This window comes from Papio anubis, chromosome 16 (assembly GCF_008728515.1).
Source record: "Papio anubis isolate 15944 chromosome 16, Panubis1.0, whole genome shotgun sequence".
In the NCBI taxonomy this organism is placed as follows: Eukaryota; Metazoa; Chordata; class Mammalia; order Primates; family Cercopithecidae; genus Papio; species Papio anubis.
In genome coordinates, this window is record NC_044991.1 from 25,330,628 (window position 1) to 25,352,935 (window position 22,308).

Sequence of the window (22,308 nt, forward strand, 5' to 3'; positions counted from 1 at the left end):
TGGGAGGGAGCTTCAAGGCCTGTGAGCTCCTTCCCATCCACATCCCCAGCCAGCTGCTTCATCACTTGGGAGGTGATGGTCAACCTGCCCAGCACCTTGGCCCCACCTTGATAGAAACCACCCGCTAAGCTGAAGAAGATGGGTGGGGTGGAATCCACGCCCCAGGGGATTCTGAGGCAGGTGATCCCATCCTGAGCAGGCATGGTTCTCCCCACTGGATGAGGTCTCATCTGAGAGAGAAACCTGCCTCTCTCCATTTTTTTAAACCTCTCCCCACCACTCTGCTCTCACCTGGGTTGTCTCTGCTTGAAGACTCACCCCTAGTGGTTTTCTTATTTCACCCAGGGGCACCCAAAAGGCAAGAAAGTTTTGTTCCCCCATCCTGGGCAAGGTCCTGAGACTCACTCCACAGAATGATCCTGCTTGCCAAAAACTTGAAACACCCCAGAGGTCAGAGATGGCCACAGGAAGTGCAGAAACCCTCTCCTGGGCTGATGACTGCTTTCAGCCTCCTGAGAGCAGTGACCACACCTCCACCGGCTCTCCAAGGCCTCCCTACGGTGGGGATTTTAGGAGTCATTGCCAGTCAGGGAGTGAGAGAGGGACAGAACACAGCACCTTCCAGGACTCACGATGATTAAAAAGAGACACTTTCTGGAAATTAAAAAATAATACAGAAAGCACAAAGCAAATGGTAACAATTGCCTAAATGGCCTCATACTACAAAGTCAAATATTTTTAATAATCTGGCATGTTTTCCAGTCTTTCTTCTCTATGCATACTCTTAAAAATTATGTAATCCCAACTAAAATCATTAGCATTTTGTTTAAAAAGAAACACAGCAGCTATGTTAAATCTTCCTGAAAAAAAGAAACAAATATTACGCTGATTTGTACCCACTATTGATGTTGAAGGAAAGGTCAGCAAACCGCGGGTTTGTAGGACAAACTGGCCAATACTTCATTTTATACAACCCACAAGCTACAAATAGTTTTTATATATTTAAATAGTTGGGGAAAAATCAAGGTTAGAAATAGGCGTATCTCACTCATACGTGTGAGCTTAAAAATATGGATTTCACGGAGGTAGAGAGTAGATTGGTGATTACCAGCTGGGAAGAGAAGGGAGGGAAGGATGAAAGAGAAGTTAGATACCAAGTACAGAAATACAGTTCATGAAGAAATAAGTTCTGTATTCAGGTTGGGCATGGTGGGTCATGCCTGTAATCTCAGCACTTTGGGAGGCAGAGGCAGGTGGATCACTTGAGCCAGGAGTTTGCAGATCAGCCTGGCATCATGGCAAAACGCCGTCTCTACAAAAAAAATACAAACAGCAAGGCTGGTGGTGTGTGCCTGTAATCCCAGCTACTGAGGAGGCTGAGGTGGGAGAATTGCTTAGCCTGGAGCGGAGGTTGCAGTGAGCTAAGACACTTAGTGCACTCCAGCCTGGGCTTGGCTACCAATGAGATCCTGCCTCAAAAAAGAAAAGAAAAAGTTCTTTATTCAATAGTACAGCAAGGAAATTATAGTTAACAATAATGTCTTACAGATTTCAAAATATCCAGAAGAGAAAATTGTGTTGCAACGCTCCCTACACAAAGAAAAGATAAAAGATAAATGTTTGAGGGGATGGGTATCCTGATTACCCTGGATTCTGATCATTATACATTGTGTATGTGTATCAAAATATCACATCACCCCCAAAATATCAGTAAATAAATTTTAAAATGTAAAAAGGTAACAAAAAATATTTGCATACATGACAATGAAATTCAAATTTCAGTGGACATAAAGTTTTACAGAGGTACAGCCCTCACCCATTCATTTACCTGCCAGCCGCTTCTATGTGATGCCAGCAGGCTGAGAAGCTGCCAGAGACCATATTGTCCCCCAAAATGTGAACTGTTTCATTACCTGTTTACAGAAAAGTTTCTGCCAACACCCACTAAAGTCTGGTCGGGTGGTAATTGTTTGTTATCAATCGGGCGATGAGATAAAACACAGAAACCGACAGTAAGATTAGAAACTTTTGGCTGGGCGCAGGGATCACCCCTGTAATCCCAGCACTTTGGGAGCTGAGGCAGGGAAGACCTCTTGAGGCCAGGGGTTCACACCAGCCTGGGCAACATAGTGAGACCCCAACTAACCCGCTTCTTGTAAAAGACGACTTTAAATAATTTGACAGTCTGTTTTAATTGTTAATATAAAAACTTCTAAATTGGGATGTTTGCTGTATTTTTCATTCTGCATTTCTGGTCATTCATTTTATTATATTCCTACTAACTTCTTTTCAGTTCATAAGGGATCAAAAATAGTAAAATACAAAACTGATCCTCACTACAGGTAATTTGTGTTTTAAAACATTTTTATAAACATCAAATATTGTTCTGTAACTTGCCTGTTTTTGGTTTGTTTTACTTTTTTTACCTCCTGCAATGTTTTGAGATATGCCCATGTTGAATAAGCATATGGGTCTTGTGTATCCTTTGTCTGTTGCATGATAATATTATTGCATGCTGATTATTTTCATTCTCCTTCTCACGGACATGTGTTATTTCCAGTTTTGCTAGTGCAGACAGTTCGCCTGAGCATCCTGAGTCATCTCCTGTACAGACAAGTGGGAGAGATTTTCCAGGGTATAAACACCCAGTGAAGAAATAGCTGGGCCTCCAGATTTCTGCATTCAACATTACTAGAATCTGTCAAATTCCTAATTTTTGCAAAGGATGGCACCAGTTTCTTACATCACTGCAGAAGTGCTTTAGAGTTTTGTTCTCCAAGCCTTGCAAACATTTAGTATTGGCTGATGTCTGAGTTTGGGTTTGGAAAATTTCTTAGCTGAGCAAGCTTCAGACCTTTATAGGCATTTTGAAGGCTTAAAGGTTTTACCTTTTCCCTCCCCTCCTGCCGTCTTCTCCACTCTCCAGTTTCACCTGCCTGCCCACTGTGAGCTGACTGGCCTGGGGCTGCACCTGGGACCCTGATTTTCATAAAGCCTCCCTCCCGCTCTTGTGCACACCCCACAGCTCAGCAACTTCAGCTCTCAGCTCCATTAACCAGGGCTGCCTAGGAGGGAGCAGGAGTTCCTGGCAAGTGACAAGGCAGGCTTGACAGGCAGGCTCCTTTGCTTTGGAGCAGCAGGCAGCACAGGAGAGAGTCCCCAATCACTATTCAATGAATGAATGAAGAGCGAAAAGGCAACTAGGTTGTCATTTATTGAGCAACTACTTCGTGTCAGGTCGGTGACCAGGTGTCTGAGAATTACCAATGGGGAAAAAACCCCATGGCCCTTGGTTAGATGAGGAAACAGAGTCTCAGAGAGGTAAGATCATTTGCCTGCCGTCACAGGGTCAATGAGTAGGAGATCTGGGACTTGACTCTAGCGCTGCCTGACTTCGGGGGCCTCTGGCTCCACTGCCTGGCTTGGGGCTGTTTCCACTGCCTCTGTTAGGGCTGCCCTGTGGCTTCCTCCCCATTTCTGCCAGGCTCCAGCCCACTTCCCAGGGCCCAGTCTGGCTGCTGAGTCCAGCTCTCCAACACCAGAAACTAGTCCCCCTGAAACCCAAGGCTCCTACAGATGGTCAGGCAGGCCCTCCGCAGCTGCTTAGAGACAGTGGTCTGTCCACCTTCATAAGCCCACCTGCTCCAGCTGCCCGTCCCTCTACCCCATCACGCTAGAGGGTGACGCTGGGGCCTGGCTGAGTGGCTGCATCTGGGGCCATGAGTGAGGAGAGGAAGGAGAGAAGGTGGAGGTTGGAGAAAAGTGGGGGTGCAGAGCAGGAGAAACCAGAGGACCAGGAGGAAAAACAGGAAAAGGGCGAAGACGACGGAAGCAGAGCAAGTGCGGCAGGAGGAAGATGGGAGCGCTCAAGTTTATAAGAGATCATTGGTTTGGACTGAGCTCCTGCCCTAGGTCCCACTGACCAAACCAAAATGGAGTGACTCGTGCTGACGTGCCACACCAGCAAGCCCAAACCAAGGTGTTTGCCCAGCCTTCCAGTTTCAGCCAGCAGGAGAACGAAGTTCCCTAGGATTTAACCTTTACAGGGAAAGTAACTTTGAAAGGACCATTCTGCTTTTTTGTTCTATCTTCTTCCTTCTGCCCATTGCTGTCTGTAAATCTCTTCTGTTCAACTCATCTGGACACATAATTCTATTTTACAGAATGAGATAAGTTGTTGCTCAATTCTACAACGGCAAATAGAAGTCAATTAAAGGCTGGGTGCGGTGGCTCACGCCTGTAATCCCAGCACTTTGGGAGGCCAAGGCGGGTGGATCACCTGAGGTCAGGGGTTCAAGACCAGCCTGACCAATATGGCAAAACCCCCTTTGTACTAAAAATACAAAAATAAAAACAGCCAGGCATGGTGGCATGTGCCTGTAGTCCCAGCTACTCCAGAGGCTGAGACAGGAGAATTGCTTGAACCTGGGAGGTGGAGGTTGCAGTGAGCTGAGATTGTGCCACTGCACTCTAGCCTGTGCGACAGTGAGATTCTATCTCAAAAAAAAAAAAAAAAAAAAGTCAATTAAGGCCTTTAAACTAAATTTGTTCTAATTTTGTGACAGATATGAATAAGTGAACTGGTAAATGAACATATGGAAGGTGTTTCCGTCCAGGCCATCTGGCAAACTCCTATTCCTCCTACAAAACCCAAGACGACTCCTCCCGGGAGCCTTCCTTGCCCACACCCCAGCCCCCACCGGCACTTCTCACAATGTGCTTTTACCCAGGGCCTTGCTGTGTGACTGGCTCTGCCCTAAACTTTGTTAAGTGTCATCTTCTGGACTCTTCACCGCAATCCTCTGAGCGGCATTACTGCTCCTATTTTAAAGGAAACCGAAGCACGGAGCGGTTGGTCTGTCAGATGCCCAAGCGGCGGGACTGGGGTTTTGCTCCGTGGCTTCCAGTGACATCATGGGTGAGAAAGGGCCTTGGAATCTTGGAATCACCTTCCTAAGGCAAAGAACGGTTGCTGGATTTTTTTTTCTCCCCCTCCCGAGTTTTGGAAAGCAAAGACATGGGACTCTCGGCCACACTGTTCGGGCTCCGGGCTCTCTGAGCCTCAGTTTCCCTACTGAGGGTGAGGAGGTGCGGTGGCCCCATCAAGCTTGGGCTGCCCGCCCGTCACTAACGGCGCTTCAGAGCCTGCGCAGCTCTGGTCGCCCAGCCGGGAGCCCCGAGGATGACGCTTTGCTGACACCTAGTGGCTGCAGGAGGAAGTGGAGCCTTGACGACTGGAAGAATCGGCCGGGTCCTGCAGAGACCGCAGGAGGAAACTGTAGGCCCCCAGGGGAGGTGAGTAGGGACACGAACAGAGCACTCCTCACGCGAGAAAGAGGGGGAGGAAGAGAGGGGACGGGCAGGGTACTCTCTAGGAAGTCCCCAGGAAGGCTGGAAGGCTGAGGTTAAGGCATTGGCAGGGTCGGGTCCCTCTGGAGGCTGCGAGTGACACTCGTTTCTCCCCTAGCTTCTGGTGGGTGGCCGACAATCTGCGGCACTTCTTGCCTTGCAGAAACATCACCCCAGCATCATCTTCACATGACATTCTCCCTGTGTGCGTGGCTGTCTCCAAGTTTCCTGTTTTCATAGATACCAGTCACATTCCATTAGGGGCCCACCCTACTCCAGTATGATCCACTAATATAACTAACTACATTTGGCCAGGCATGGTAGCTCACACCTGCAGTCACAGCACATTGGGAGGCGGAGATGGGATGATTGCTTAAGACCAGGAGACCAGCCTGGGCAACACAGTGAGTCCGCCCCCCACCCCCCAATCTCTACATAAAATAAAAAATTAGAGAGGTGTGGTCATGCACGCCTGCAGTCTCAGCTTCTCCAGAGGCTGAGGCAACAGGATCACTTGAAAGCCCACGAGTTGGAGGATGCAGTGAGCTATGATTGTACCACCACCCTCCAGCCTGGATAGTAGGGACCGTAGTGCTTCAAAAAAATTGCACTTGCAATGACCCAGTTTACAAATAAGGTCACATTCTCTGAAGTACTAAGGATTAGGATTTCAGCATATGAATTTGGGGGGTTCTCGTTCAATCCATAATAATCACCATTGCTCTACTCTCAAACTATTACAATCACCCCCACCCCCCCAAGTGACAGCTTCTAGGGGTAGAATCTATTACTTTGTACCCCTACTCTGCCCAGTTCCAGGAGTGAAATAGGCACCAAGTATCGGGTGAAGAATCAATGAAGAAATGGATGAGAGTAACATTTACTTAGCATTTATTAGTTTCCACCTTTATGATAATCATTTTAACCACTTTAACAAGGTTTTCCATGTGCCCCCACATCTCTGAGCATTCCAGCCACCACCGTGCCTTTGTGGAGTTCCTCAGAGCTATCAGGCTCCTCCCACCACAAGGCCTTTCACATGCCACTCTCATCTGGGACGCTCTTCTTTAGCCCTGCAACCTCTACTCTTCCTTGAGATCTCAGCTGGAGTCTTTTCCTCAAGGGAAGTAGCTTAGACTTGTGTGGATTCTGTTTTTTTAACTTTTCAGTTCGGGGGTACATGTGCAGGTTTGTTATAAATTCGTGTCATGGAGGTTTGTTGTAGATTATTTCATCACCCAGGTACTAAGCTAAGTATCCAAATAGGCACGCAGTAGGTATTGGTTGAAGAATGAATGAAGAAATAGATGACAGTAACATTTATTGAGCACTTAACTGTTTTTTTCTAAGTTCTGGGATACGTGTGCAGAATGTGCAGGTTTCTTACATAGGTATACATGTACTATGGTGGTTTGCTGCACCCATCAACCCATCGTCTAGGTTTTAAGCCCTGCATGCATTTGGTATTTGTCCTAATGCTCTCTCCTTGCCCCCCCAACCCGACAGGCCTGGGTGTGTGATGTTCCCCTCCCTGCGTCCATGTGTTCTCATTTTTTAACTCCCACTTATGAGTGAGAACATGTGGTGTTTGGTTTTTTGTTCCTGTGTCAGTTTGCTGAGAATGATGGTTTCCAGCTTCATCCATGTTTCCACAAAGGACATGCACTCATTCTTTTTTATGGCTGCACAGTATTCTACGGTGTATATAGAGCACTTACTGGTTTCTACCTTTATGATAATCATTTGAACCACTTTAGCTCATTCAACAAGGTTTTCCACTTTTCCAAATGTGAGGGAACGCTTCTAAATGGAGTCCTAAAGGGGAAAGAACATCTAAAACATTCCTAAAGAAGAATCATGTTATAGGGCAGTGGTCCCCAAGTGTTTTGGCAGCAGGGATCGATTTTGTGGAAGACAATTTTTCACGGGCTGTGGGCAGCAGACATTAGATTCTCATTGGAGCATGCAACCCAGATCCTTTGCACGTGCAGTTCACACAATAGAATTTGCACTCCTATGAGAATCTAATACTGCCGCTGGTCTGACAGGAGGCGGAGCTCAGGCTGTAATGCTCACCTCCTGCTGTGCAACCCCCATTTCAGGCCCTGGGAGGCCCAGGGTTTGAGGGCCCCCGTTTTAGGGACCTCAACACTGACTACAAAGCAATAGTCGTTAACAATGTGGCAAGAGTGCAGGGATACACAGACTACAGGAACAGAAAAGACAGCCCATAAAATCACCCCATCTGTGGGGAAGGGGATAGGACAGCAAGGTGACTGCGCCGCAGTGCAGCAAATGGACTCCTTCATGAATTGACACTGGACTTCCAAAGAGAAAAAAAAACAAAACACTGAATCTCTACCATACACCATATACAAGAATCAGCTCCAGAAGGATTAAGAACGCAAATGTAAAGAGCAAATGTTTAAAAAGTTTAGAGAAATAAATGTATTAGGGAATTTCTTTGTGACTGGGGATTAGAAATAATTTCTTCAAGGTTGGCCGGGTACAGTGGCTCATGTTTGTAATCCCAGTACTTTGGGAGGCTGAGGCAGGCAGATCACAAATGTTCAGGGATCCCGAGACCAGCCAGTCACTCAAGAGGCAAGGGAATTGCAAGTCAGGTGAAGAAACAAAGGCTCAGAGAGGTTGGGCACTGTGTCCAAGGTCACACAGTAAAGAGCTAAGCAGCTGCAGAGAACCATAAGACTCCCTAAGGGTTCTGTTGCCCTATTCCTAGCCCAGATACTTGGCAATTCTTGTTTCTATCACACATGCACACGCGCGTGCGCACGCATATACACACACCCCAGCTGCCAGGGGAGATCAAAGACCCACAGCAGACAAGTTGCAAGTCATACTTTACTCACTCTCTGGGAGGTCTGGAGGGTTCCTGGGCAGCAGGCCTGGGTCCTGGGAAGGAGGCATGGTGGGGAGGGCACTAGTTGGAGGAGTGGAAGGCGCCAACATTGGTACCACTGCATATTGCAGATGTGGCACATGGACTGTACCTGAGAGTGACACGCCCTGAAGTCGCTGCTGTCCTTGTAGTCTCCCTTCTCCAGCAGGTACTGCAAGCCAACCCACCTGCAGGACCAGAGGTGAGGGGAGGGTGAACCGGGGGAACAGGAAGAGAAACAAGAGAGAAGCGAGGGGAGAAAGCATCCATAAACCACTAGGAAGGGTGAAGCCTCCCAACCACTGCCACTTCCCAGGGGTAAGCAGGACACCCTTTCCACTCCACCCTTCCAGCACTGAGCCTCTGCTTTCTTCCTTCTCTTGACAGGGAGCTCACTGCCTCCTGAAGCAAATTTTGACTGAAGGCCTGGTACTGGGGTCAGAGCAAGGGGGTGGTATCTTAAGCTCACTGAAGTTTAGAATAAGCCAGGCCTTTGAACCATCTCCATCCACTCCTATCCCACCTCCAAGCCCAGCTGCAAGGCCAAAGAAGAGTTGGGGGAGATTCCAGGGGCCTTCTGATGAAAGAGGTTCCAGGGGCTACTTAATGAAAGTGCTGGTCTTCTCTCCAGAAAATGTCACACAGGCCTGGCCTGCAAGGACCTGCCTGGCCAGTCTCTGTGGACATCTCCAGCACTACCTTCGCATTCTTACGCTCCCTCATCTCTGCATTCCAGCCAGTGGCCTTTACTGTAGAGTTTCTCAGACCTACCAGGCTCCCCCGACACACACCACAGGGCCTTTGCACATGCTGCTCTTGTTTGCCTGGGATGCCCTTCCTTGGCCTCTTTACCCCCACAATTCCTAACTGTTCCTTGAGATCTCAGCTCAAGAATCTTTTCTCCAAGGAAGTAGCTTAGACTCATGTGGATTCTTAAATCAACAGTTGCCCCTTCTAGACTGTTGGCTACACAGGGCAGAAGCCAAACCTCTTTAATCTCCTTCACCATTGGCACCTAACACAATGCCTGGCATATGGCAGCACTGACAAACTGAATGAATGAATCAATGAATGAATGAAGGGAAAGAGGGAATGAAGGGGAACAGGAGCACAGAACTTTGCACACCACTTTAGGAGTTTGACAAACCCCAAGAAGCCAGTATGTTTGGCTAAACTGGTTCTGTTGGGGGGAAAGAGCCTTAATTCATAGCACTTGCTCATTTCTATGCTGTAAATGCACCCACTGTGGCTGGTTTCAAGCTACCAATGATTAGTCAAACCAGTTCACACAAATTCTGAAAATGTAAGAGTCGGTTCCAGGCTGGGCGCGGTGGCTCACACCTGTACTCCCAGCACTTTGGGAGGTTGAGGTGGGCAGATCTTGACATCAGGAGTTTGAGACTAACCTGGTCAACACAGTGAAACCCCGTCTCTACTAAAAATGCAAAAAATTAGCTGAGCTTGGTAGTGGGCACCTGTAATTGGAGCTACTTGGGAGGCTGAGGCAGAAGAATTGCTTGAACCTGGGAGGCGGAGGCTGCAGTGAGCCAAGATTGTTCTATTGCACTCCAGCCCGGGTGACAATGCAAGACTCCATTTCAATTTAAAAAAAAAAAAAAAAAGTTCTTACAAGCTGGTATAAGCTGTTCAGCACACCACTGCCCAAAGCTCATCTGTGGACCCCTCATGGAATCCAAATTTTTTATCATGAGAAATCCTCCATTGCTGATGGCCAGGGTCGATGTGCCCAGGAACTTCCATTCAGAGGAAAATGACACCTCCTGTTCCCAAACTTAGGGACACGTGCAGTCAAAGGCAGCATGGGCTGGTCCTCCTGCTTCTCACAGCTTTCAGACTACTCAACTCATTCCTTCCCTCCTGCCTCAACCTAATCCTCCCTCTGCCTCAACTTGCCCCTCTGACATACATGTCTTGCTCACTGGGGCTGAGGTAAAGGCCAAGGTTTCTCCACTCCAAAGGCCGTTTCCCCAAAGGCAGCTCTAGGGAGAAATTCAGGGGCTGTAAGCCACCTGTGGGCAGAGAATTCCCATTTACTTTCCAGTGGGAAGCCAGAGGTCAGCAGAGTACACTGATGTGTGCAAGATCACCAGTGTACACAGAGCAGAGCAGGACTTAGGACCCCAGAGTCTCAGTTCCTGGGGCAGGGTGAGCCAGGGCTGGCAATGCACTTACGTGCCACTCTGCACCCGCACAGATGACACCTTCTCCTGGTAGCCGTGGGTGTGGAAGCTGGGTACGTCGTCATCTATGATTTCCATCTTCTTCCCGGTGAAGTTGGGGTTTTCATAGAGGATGATCTTGTGCTTTTGGCTGTCCTATTGGCAGAGGATATGGGTAAGTGAGTATGGGTGACGGGGCCCAGGGTTGGCCTTCCCACCCCATGCTCATGCCCCAGAGTTGGGATCCCCATGTCCCACACATCACTCTCTGCCCAGTGCACCTACCACGTGTCTATGACAACTGCTGTTGGATTGCAGCCATTTGTTAAGTTTCTACTGGGCCATTTTCATGTAACAGACACTCTGAGATGCTACACTTTGGGGAATATTTGATTCTGAAATGTCATTTTTTCCTCCTATGCCTCAAGTTTCTCTTTTATAAATGGCAGCTATGATCTACCACCCACTCACAAGTGCACACCCACACACGCACACACAGGCACGCACACACACACAGGCACGCTCATAATTATGCCATTTGGCAGATGAGAAAAACAAGGCACAGAGAGGTCAAATGACGTGCTCAAGGTCACAGAGCTGGGAGCAGCACAGCCAACATGGCAACCTGGGTCTGTGGGGTGTGAAGTCCAGTGTTCTCCAACCTTCCAGTAGGTCCTGGGAGGAGCTAGACTGGGCTTGGAGGGTTTGGGAGTGTAACTGAGCAGTGATGGGCCCTGTCCCCTCCCCGACAGTTTACACACTCACACACTAGTAAGAATCAGGATCTCAGAAGCACTGAAAACTCACACTGGCATGAGTCTTGAAGAAGAGCTAAACCACCTTCTCCTCCAGTCCTGAACTCAGAATTTCTTGTATTTCTGATGGCTATTGATTGAGTAATAACTCTGTGATGGGAGTTGCCCAACCCTGCGGGGTGGGGGGCACCAACCACGTAAAATAGAATGTGAATAGTGCCCTCTGGAGCATTTCATAGTCTTGTGATTGGAGACCCCTGGAGTTGTGCAGCGTGACAACCCTCAAGCTAATAAGCACATTGCAATCTCAGGACAGTAGATACCAATATGCCCATTTTACAGATGAAGAAACTGAGGCTCAGGGAAGTAAAATGACTTTTGCAAGGTCACCCAGTGAGGAGGTTCCTCACCAATCAGAAGGGGCACAATGCTAGAGGGGCAGGCTCCTTCCTGGTCTCAGGACCTCCGGCTCCAAGGTGGCAGAGACAAAGTAGGATGATGGGCAGAGAGAGGAAACAGAATGATGGCAGGGGGCTCACCACTTTGATGGGCCTCAGGGAGCTGAGGGAGTCCATCCTCCGGCCGCTGGTCCACGGTCCCAGCGGGGGTACTCGCCCTTCTCAAACACAAACTGCTCGCCCTTGCAGTTGGCCTGTTCATAGCCCACCCAGCTGCCATGGAGACAGAGAGAAAGGGGGCAGGTCAGTTCCACTCCAAGCTTCCTATGGCAGGATCCTGGCTACTCACATTGGCCCCTGGGGTTCACTTTTGCCCAACCTGGCAAGATGTAGTAGCCCCACCCGAACCTTAGCACGGCAAACCCAAGCGCACAGTCCCCTCAGTTATCCAGAACTCAGTGCTATGTTGCCTTTAACCACCTGGAACACAGTTAAGAAATAAGAAGGCGGTCTAAATAACGGCCCGCAACAAATACCAATATATAGACGCCATGCACTAAAGCCAATAGTATGCTGGTAAGTTAACAGTCAACTCTCAAAAAAGCAAAACAAAAAGTAACACTCTTGATTTGCAGCGTTTGCCAATTTCCATGGTGTAAATGCTCCCACTGTGGCAGATTTCAAGCTATGGCACGGCTGCAAGTGGAGCTGGGGAGAGACATGCACAGTCAGCCTTCACCACTGAGAACTGACCCCAGAATCCCTCGGTTGTGCCCAAACTCCTCTCTTTGGATCTGTTTCTTCTCTTGTCCCTGTTGTTAGACTCTGCTCAAACTCTGTTTTTGTAGATCCACATTAGAAGAAAAATAGTACATTAAAGAGGGAGGGATGGCCTTCAGGTCAGGCATGGCTTAGAGGAAGGCAGAAAACAGAAGAAAGAAAACACAAATCTCAAAATGATTAGCATTCTGGGGCCAGCCAGTGCAGAGGCAAACATTTCAGCAATGTGCAGTAACGGCTGTTCAGAGGAATAATCTAAGTTATTAACGAAAGAGGAAATGTTTATTATCCTCTTTTGGAAGAGTAGTCTTGATCTAGCAAATTCTCCTTTAGCAATGGGTCCTTAGAAACAGTTGTCAAGGGGCTGGGCACCATGGTTTATGTCTATAATCCCAGCACTCTGGGAAGCTGAGGCAGGTAGATCACCTGAGGTCAGGAGTTCGGGACCAGTCTGGCCAACATGGTGAGACTCTATCTCTACTAAAACTACAAAAACACTGGCCAGGCATGGTGTCTCATGCCTTTAATCCCAGATTTTGAAAGGCCAAGGCAGGTGAATCACAAAGTCAGGAATTCGAGACCAGCCTGGCCCACATGGTGAAACCCCATCTCTACTAAAATATACAAAAATTAGCTGGGCATAGTGGCAGGCACCTGTAATCCCTGTTACTCAGGAGGCTGACGCAGAAGAATCGCTTGAACCTGGGAGGCGGAGGTTGCAGTGAGCCAAGATCGCACCACTGCACTCCAATCTGGGCAAGAGTGAGATACTGTCTCAAAAATAGAAAAAGACGTTCAAGTACCCAACTGACATGAAAAAATGCACAACCTCACTGATCAGTGAAATGCAACTCAGAAACACAATGAGATACCATCCCACACTGGTCAGATGGCCATTTTTCCAAAATTAAAACATGCTGGTGAGGCAGTAGAGGAAAGGGAACACTGCTACACTCTTGGGGAATGTGAAAAAAGGTTCACACTGTGGAAAGCAGTGTAGAGATTCTCAAAGAACTTAAAACAGAACTACCATCAGACCCAGCAATTCCATTACTTGGTATCTACCCAAAGGACAATAAATCCTTCCATCAAAAAGACACATGCTCTCCTGCATTCATTGCCGTGCCATTCACAAGAACGAAGACTTGGAAGGATCCTAGGTGACCAGCAACAGTGGATTTGATTTTTTTTTTAATGTGGTGCATACACACCACAAAATACTATGCAGCCATAAGAACACACAATCCTGTCCTAAGCAGCATGGATAAGACCTGGGGGTTATTATGTTTAGCAAACCAAGGCAAGAACAGAAAACCAAACACTGCATGTTCTCACTATGAATGGGAGCTACACAGTGAATACATTTGAACATAAAGATGCAAACAATAGACACTGGGGACTATCAGATGAAAAAAGGAGGCAGAAAGGGGGTGCGGGCGGAAGAACCACCTGACTGGCACTTTGCTCCCTGCTTGGGTGATGGTGATGTGGTCAATGACCACAAGCCTCAACGTCAAAGGTTCACATGTAACTAACCTGCAATTTAATCCAAATAAAAGTTGATCTAAAAAAAAAAAAAAAAAGAAAAGAAAAGAAACAGGGTCGCCCCAGGCATAGTGGTTCCTGCCTATAATCACAGCACTTTGGGAGGCTGAGGCAGGCAGATCACTTGAGACCAGGAGTTCGAGAGAAGTCCGGGCAATATGGCAAAACCCTACACCTCTACAGAAAGTACAAAAAATTAGTGGGGCACGGTGGTGCACACCTGCAGTCCCAGCTACTTGGGAGGCTGAGGAGGGAGGATCACTTGAGCATGGGAGGTTCAAGGCTGCAATGAGCCAAGATCGCACCACTGCATTCCAGCCTGAGTGACAGAGCGATAACCTGTCTTAAAAAAGTAAATAAATAATAGAATTAGGATATATTATAGACAGATAGATAGGTGGATGATAGATAAAACCTACAGTTATCCAGGCAATCATGGACTAGCATAAACACAGAAGGACAACTGAATGGACAAAATGAGAGAGCCAGGTAATCAACCCAAAATTGTATTTAGGGCACACATTTTTCAAAATCACACCAAAGGCACAACAATTGAAAAAACTGGGTAAGTTATGTGCAAAAGACTGAAATAGCACCCCTATGTTGCCCAATACACAAAAATTTACAAAAAATAAATCAAACAGTTAAATTCAATCCTGAAAGCAAAACACTCCAAAGAGATAATATGGGATAACTGTATGTTTGGGGGAAACTTGACCCTGTGTACACAGGTTGCAAAAAGAAAAAAGAAAAGGAAAAATTAGGGGGAAAATATGCATAGACAATAAAATGGCTTAACAATCTCTTTTTTTGGATGGGACACTGAAATCACTGCTAACAAATGCAAATGTAAACATGAGCGACTAAGTACAACATTAGAGCCTCTGCACAGGAGAGAACAAACGAACCCAAAGAGAAGGCATCCTAGACCGGGCATGGTGGTGCGTGCCTGTAATCCCAGCTACTCAGGAGGCTGAGGCCACAGAATTGCTTAAACCTGGGAGGTGGAAGCTGCAGTCAGCTGAGATTGTGCCACTGCACTCCAGCCTGGGTGACAGAGCAAGACTTCATCGGCGGGGAGGGGGCAGAGAAAAAACAAAAACAAAACCAGCATTGCAAAGATGAGAAGAAAGTTTCCGGAAACATACAGCTGATAAGGCCTTGTTTTACAAAAGGCACAGGCTACTAACACTAGTAACTAGCAAAACAACTAAATGAAAGAGAAACTAGTAACCGAACCAAAATTGGGCAAAGAGCCTGAAGAGATTTCTTGGCAAAGAAGACATAAGACTGACTCTATCTTTACAGAAACGTGGTTAACATTACTACTTCTGCAAAAAATGGAAATCAAAACCATACAAAGCATCTCTTATTTGAAATGAATATGAGAAATAAAAATACAAACACAAAAGCTGGTGTGAATTTCCAGGAAAAAAGAAGTGTTCATGGGAGGGTCAATTACTACATACACTATGGAAAGCAGTTGCAGATTCCTCAAAAAAATCAAAGTCCAATACTATATGATCTATTCATCCTACTACTAGCTACACAGTCAAAGCAAATCAGTATTTTGAAGAGACATCTGCCTTTCCATGTCTATTCCATCGCTATTCACAATAGCTAGGATGATGGAATCCGCCTACCTGTTCACCCACAGATGAAGGATAAAGAAAATGTAGCACATCTATACAATGATATACTCTTCAGCCATAAAAAAAAAATTGCAATTTTCATTTAGGGCAACACCAACAAACCTAGAAAACATTCTGTTAAATAAGCCAAGCACAGAAAGACAAACACTGCATGACCTCACTTACGTTGAATCCAAAAACTTAACCTTCAGGAAGCAGAAAGAACAGGAGTGGTCTCCTGAGGCTGGGGAAGGAGGGGAGGATAGAAGGGATTGGTTATGGAAACAAAGTTTTGGGAGGAACACATTCTAGTGTCCTGTTCCACAGCTAGGTGACTCTGGTTACAATATTGTATTTTTCAAAAAAGCTAGAAGGGAACAATTTTGAGTGTTCTCACCACAGAGAAATAACACCTGTAGAAGGGAATAGTTATGCTAAGTACCCTGATTTGATCATCACCAACAATACACATGTATCAAAATGTCCCAGATGAGGCTGGGTGAGGTGACTCATGTGTGTAATCCCAGCACCTTGGGAGGCTGAGGTGGGTGGATTGCTTGAGGCCAGAAGTTCGAGACCAGCCTGGCCAACATGGCAAAACCCCATCTCCACTAAAAAATACAAAAATTACCTGGGCATGGTGGCACACACTTGTAATTCTAGCTACTAAGATGGCTGAGGCACAAAAATCACTTGAACCCAGAAGCCAAAAGTTGCAGGAAGCCAAGATCATGCCGCTGCACTCCAGCCTGGGCAACAGAGCAGGACTGTCTCAAAACAGACAGAAACAAAAACAAGAGTCTCAGATGAGAAAAAAAAAAGTCCCAGTATACCCTCTGTTTATGTGCCTTATTATAGACAAAACATTTAAGAAGTACAGGCCAGGCATAGTGGCTCACGCCTTAATCCTAGCACTTTGGGGGGCTAAGGCGGGCAGATCAGGAGGTCAGGAGATCGAGACCATCCTGGCCAACATGGTGAAACCCGTCTCTACTAAAAATACGAAAACTAGCTGAGCATGGTAGCGCACGCCTGTAGTCCTAGCTACTTAGGAGGCTGAGGCAGGAGGCTCACTTGAACCCAGGAGGCGGAGGTTGCAGTGAGCCGAGGTCATGCTATTGTGCTCTAGCCTCTTGACAGAGTGAGACTCCATCTCAAAAAACAAAGCGGGGGAATGGAGGGTGGGGGCAAGGCGGACTCGGTGGCTCACGCCTGTAATCCCAGCACTTTGGGAGGCCAAGGCAGGTGGATTACAGGGTCAAGAGATAGAGACCATCCTGGCCAACATGATAAAACCCCGTCTCTACTAAAATACAAAAGAAAAAAAAAAATCAGCCGGGTGTGGTGGCACACGCCTATAGTTCCAGCTACTCAGGAGGCTGAGGCAGGGGAATCGCTTGAACCCAGGAGGTGGAGGTTGCAGTGAGCCGAGATCACGCCACTGCACTCCAGCCTGGCGAAAGAGCAAGAGTCCGTCAAAAAAAAAAAAAAAAAAAAAAAAAGTTTAAATACACAATGCTAATATTAACATGGAACCACTAACAGTCCTGAACATCTAAGGAACCCTGAGAAATACAAACTAAGTTGGAGGACTCACAATTCCTGATATCAAATTGCGCTGCAAAGCTGTAGGTAGCCAATATTCCAATATACATGGTCCTGTGATGTGCCATGGTGCTCCAGCTTGGGTGAGAGTGACCTGTCTCAAAAAAGAAAAAGATTATGAGAAAATAGGAGGGAATCATAGAAGTGATAACCGGTTGTTATCAAACACGTACACAGAAAAAAAAAAATACCAAATAGCATAAAAAATACACACCCAAACTGAAATCAGGCAGAAAACCTGAATTGACATCGCTGCAAAAATGACATAAAATGCACAAACACATAAAAGGTCCTCAACATTACTATACATTAGAAAAGAATGTACTCCATAACCACATTCAGGTACCATCCCACACCTACTGGAATAAATGTAACTGAAAATATCTTTAAAATTAAAAAGAATGCTGGTGCGGATTTGGATAAAGGGAAAATCTTATGCATTGTTGATGTAAAGATAAATTAGGACATACACTATGGAAAAAGTTGTAGGCTAGGCGCGGTGGCTCAGGCCTGTAATCCCAGCACTTTGGGAGGCCAAGGCAGGCAGATCACGAGGTCAGGAGATCGAGCCCATCCTGATAACACAGAGAAACCCCGTCTCTACTCAAAATACAAAAAATTAGCTGGGCGTGGTGGGCATATGCCTATAGTCCCAGCTAGTCAGGAGGCTGAGGCAGGAAAATCACTTGAACCTGGGAGGCAAACACTGCAGTGAGCTGAGACCACACCACTGCACTCCGGCCGGGGCAACAGAGTGAGACTCCCTCTCAAAAAAAAAAAAAAAAGAAAAAGTGAATTCCTCAAAAAATTGAAAATGCAACTACCATACGATCTAGCAATCCTACTACTGGGTATACCTCCAAAGCAAATGAAAACAGTATAAGAGATCACAAAGCCTCAATGGGGGATAGGATTTTCTTCATTAAATGGTTTTGAGAAAACTGATGTTTATATGAAAAAGAATGAAATAGGACCTTTCTGGTATAGAACACACAAAAATCAACTCGAAATGGATTGAAGACCTAAACACAAGACCTGAAATTATACATAATCATCAAACGTCTGTAAGAAAAAAGGGGGTGGGGGATGGTGGAGCACTTAAGTTTTGGGGCAACTTGCATCTAGGCTCACAGGCTGGAAACGCGAAAAGAAAAAACGAAAAAAAAAAAAAGCAGAGAGTAAAACCTCATGGAGAATGGAATGGCTTGTGAATATATTTATCCTTTAAATCGGGAAAGCGAATCATAGGTAACAAAAGCAAAAACCACCACGTGGGGCTACAACCAACTGGAACTCTTCTGTACGGAAAGAAAACAGTGAACCAAATGAAAACCAATCCTACCAATGGGGAGAAAGTTTGGGGGAAGCATGTATCTCCTAAGGGATTGTTATAAAAAATACGTAATACCTTCACAGTGCCCAACAGCAATAACAACAAGATCATCAACCCCAAACTGGGCAGGGACCCAGCATAGACATTGCTGCACAGGGGACATAACACTGAGCAGCATGGACAGAACCAGGTGCTCAGCTTCCCCGTCACCAGGGACAAGTCCCTGTCAGGCTCGCACCTGGGTGTACCTCCCCGCCCCGGTGGTCGTGACCAGAGGGACTGAAGGGGACACAGGCTTCCCTGAAGGCCGGGGGGGGGGGGGCGGTGGGGAGTGGGGGCGGTGAAAGAGTCCCGATGTGTCCCGATGGCGCGAAGGCAAATTTAAAAATTCATCAAATCCTGGAGGCAGCTGGCATCTCTTTTCCTCCGTCTGAGGCCTGGCCAGGGGGCAGCCAAACACCCAGGCCTGGTCCCAACTCCCACCTGGGCCGGGCTTCCCCTTCCTCCTGGGGCTTTCCTCTCTCCCCATCTATACGGGACAGGTTCCCTCAGAAAAAGTCCTCAAACCCCAAAAATACCACAGTCTGCTACACTTGCCACCCTCAAAAGCCCTCAGGGAACAAAACTCATGGTAAAACAAATACCAAAATACTAAAAAAGAGGAAAACAATGGAGAAGATGAGAATAAAGGGAACATTGGAGGAACCAAGCTTCTGTACTTACCGCGTAGAAAACAATGCCCTGGACAAGCTAAGCCGCACGCAGCTCCCGCCTAAGCAGTCAGGGCCACAGACAGGAGCTGTTTTCTCCCTAGGACGGGGCTCCAAGTCGTCCCCAAACCGCCGCGGTGCCCCCTCAAGCGCGTCCTGAAGGAACCGGAGCCGCTTTCCTACTCATTCCGGACGCCACGCCACGCACTCCATGCAGTGTCTGCGGTGAGAACACGCATGCGCACCATGTGGGGCAGAAAAGGCTGTTTTAGCGCCCCCTGCCAGTCACAGTGTGGGATGATCAGCCTCAGGGTAGGCATCCACCCCACGCCAGTCTAGGTAGGGTAGAAGGGTGCGTTGTGTGACACCAGAGAGCAGGAACTCCCCAACCTATGCATGTGGACCTCCCCCTGTGAAGTTTTTTTTTTTCTTTCCCCGGACAGGGTCTCACTTTTTTTGTATTTTTAGTAGAGACAGGGTTTCACCGTGTTAGCCAGGGTAGTGTCGATCTCCTGACCTCATTATCCACCAGCCTCAGCCTCCCAAAGTCTTGGGATTACAGGCGTGAGCCACCACTCTGGGCTGGTACCAGTCTTCTTAAGGCTTTACCCTGAATTCAATGTTAACCTTGTATCATAAGAGGGACCACATTGACATTTTTTGTTTGAGACAGAGTTTCACTCTTATCGCCCAGGCTGGAGTGCCATGAACGGATCTCGGCTCACTGCAACCACTGCATTCTGGGTTCAAGCCATTCTCCTGCCTCAGCCTCCCACATAGCCGAGATTACAGGTGCCTGCCACCACGCCCGGCTAATTTTTATGTTTTAGTAGAGACGGTTTTTCACCATGTTGATCAGGCTGGTCTCAAATTCCTGACCTCAGGGGATCCGTCTGCCTCGGTTTCCCAAAATGCTGGGATTATAGGCATAAGCCACCGTGCTCGGCCTAACATTTTGTGTGTCTCAGAACAGGGACTGAAGGAGAGAGATTCATATAACATTCCTAGGTATGTACAGCTTCTCATAGGATTTGAATCCAGGCTATTCATTAGGCACCAGGCTCCGTGTTTTTGGTCAGTCTGCTCTGCTTCCTTTCTACATTCTCATCTAAAGAAAGGCATTTGCCTATAACATCAGTCTGTTCCATTTTAAGTGCTACCCACACTGCAAGGTCTTTCTAGGAGGACCAGGCACAGCGGCTCACACCTGTAATCCCAACAGTTTGGGAGGCCAAAGCAAAAGGATAGAGTTTGAGGGCAGGAGTTCAAGACCAGCTTGGGCAACTTAGGGAGACCCCACCTCTACAAAAAACTTTTAGAAATTAGCCCCGTATGGTGGTATGTGCTTGTGGTTCCAGGTAATTGGGAGGCTGAGGTGGGAGGATCACTGGAGCCCTGGAGGTCGAGGCTGCAGTGAGTCATGAGCATGCCAATGCACTGCCACCTAGGTAACAGAGCAAGACCCCATCTCAAAAAGAAAATCAATCTCTCTGTAGGAACTAACTCTGATTCAGGTGGCTGTACTAAGCAGGTGGTAAAAAATTGGATCAAAAGTTTGATCTGTGAGCACGGCGTGGTGGCTCATGCCTGTAATTTCAGCACTTTTGGAGGCTGAGGCAGGTGGATCACCTGAGGTCAGGAGTTTGAGACCAGCCTGGCCAACATGGTAAAACCCTATGTCTACTAAAAATATAAAATTATTAGCCGCATGTGGTGGCGCATGTCTGTAATCCCAGCTACTTGGGAGGCTGAGGCAGGAGAATCACTTGAACCCAGGAGGCAGAGATTGCACTCAGCCCAGATTGTACCACGGCACTCCAGCCTGGGCGACATAGCAAGACTCCATCTCAAAAAAAAAAAAAAAAAAAGAAAGGTTTGATCTGTGCATAAAGTATTACTAACTTATCTATGGTCTTCTGCCTGTAAGATTTCAACAGCTATCTTTTTTGTAATTTCCTAGGATCTTGCATCCCGAACATAAAAGTAATTCCTGAGGAACTGGCGGAGCCTCTGCCGACTCCAATCTGAGCATCCGACAACTTCTGGCCCAACAACACTCACCAGTAATCAGTGCAGTCGATATTTCTCCCTGGAAGCAGAGCATCCAAAAACTTCTGACTAGGCAAATAATGAGTGTGCATATCAATCAAAGGTACTGCGGTTATTTTATTAAGTTCATTCAAGCAGAGTGATTCCAGTTGGTTAAGCATTTCGCATTTAATACAACACTATTTATTTTGAGATGGAGTTTCACTCTTGTAGCCCAGGCTGGAGTGTAATGGCTCCATCTCAGCTTGCTGCAACTTCTGTCTCCTGGGTTCAAGCGATTCTCCTGCCTCAGCCTCCTGAGTAGCTGGAACTACAGGCATCCGCCTGTCATCCAGGAGACAAAAATTAACCATGCCTGGCTAATTTTTATATTTTTAGTAGAGACGGAGTTTCGCCCTGTTGGCCAGGGTGGTCTCAAACTCCTAACATCAGGTGATCCACCTGCCTCGGCCTCCCAAAGTGCTGGGACTACAGGCGTGAGCCACCGCACCAGGCCTACACAAAACTTTAAAAATGTTGTGTCGTATTTCTTTTATTTCATATGTGCAACTTTAAGTCAGTTGCCACTACTACAACTATAGAAGTAATGGCATATTTACAACTACAAGTTTCATTCACTTTAAACAGAAAACATCTCAATTGAAAGTCTGAATATTTAGCTCACATTAAACATTAGCTGAGATGGATCTCTTCCTGAAAGTGTTGCCAGAGTTTTAAAACTAAAGAGTTTATGTAGGACAGTTTTATATGAACGTAGAAATTGAACAGAGTACAGAAGGTTCTCAGACCCTCCTCCCCCAGTTTGCTTTTCTTAACCACCTTTTACATGGGTGTGGTCCATGTATTACAATGAGTGAACCATTACTGATACATTGCTAGTAACTAAAGGCCAGAGTTTGCATTAAGGTTCAGTCTGGGTTTTGGTAGTCTAAAGGTTTTGACAAACTAATAATGCCATTCATTACCATTACAAGATAGTTTTACACCCTGAACATTACCTGAGTTTCAGCTATTAACTTCTCTCCCCCTTTTCCAGATCCCTCAGTAACCACCGATGTTTATACTGTATCTCTA

At 46.8% G+C, this 22,308-nt stretch overlaps 1 protein-coding gene across 1 annotated transcript in view; it reads right to left on the bottom strand.

The window, feature by feature from the left end:
* The window catches only part of LOC101004370 (gamma-crystallin S-like), a 104,733-nt gene that overhangs the window by 76,874 nt on the left and 5,551 nt on the right, over positions 1-22,308 (bottom strand). The window contains 7 exon segments of the mRNA XM_031656044.1: positions 8,220-8,436; positions 10,442-10,584; positions 11,723-11,778; positions 11,781-11,854; positions 15,724-15,781; positions 17,135-17,236; positions 19,199-19,405. Coding sequence (XP_031511904.1) covers positions 8,220-8,436; positions 10,442-10,584; positions 11,723-11,778; positions 11,781-11,854; positions 15,724-15,781; positions 17,135-17,210 — 624 coding nt within the window. The 5' untranslated portion in view covers positions 17,211-17,236; positions 19,199-19,405.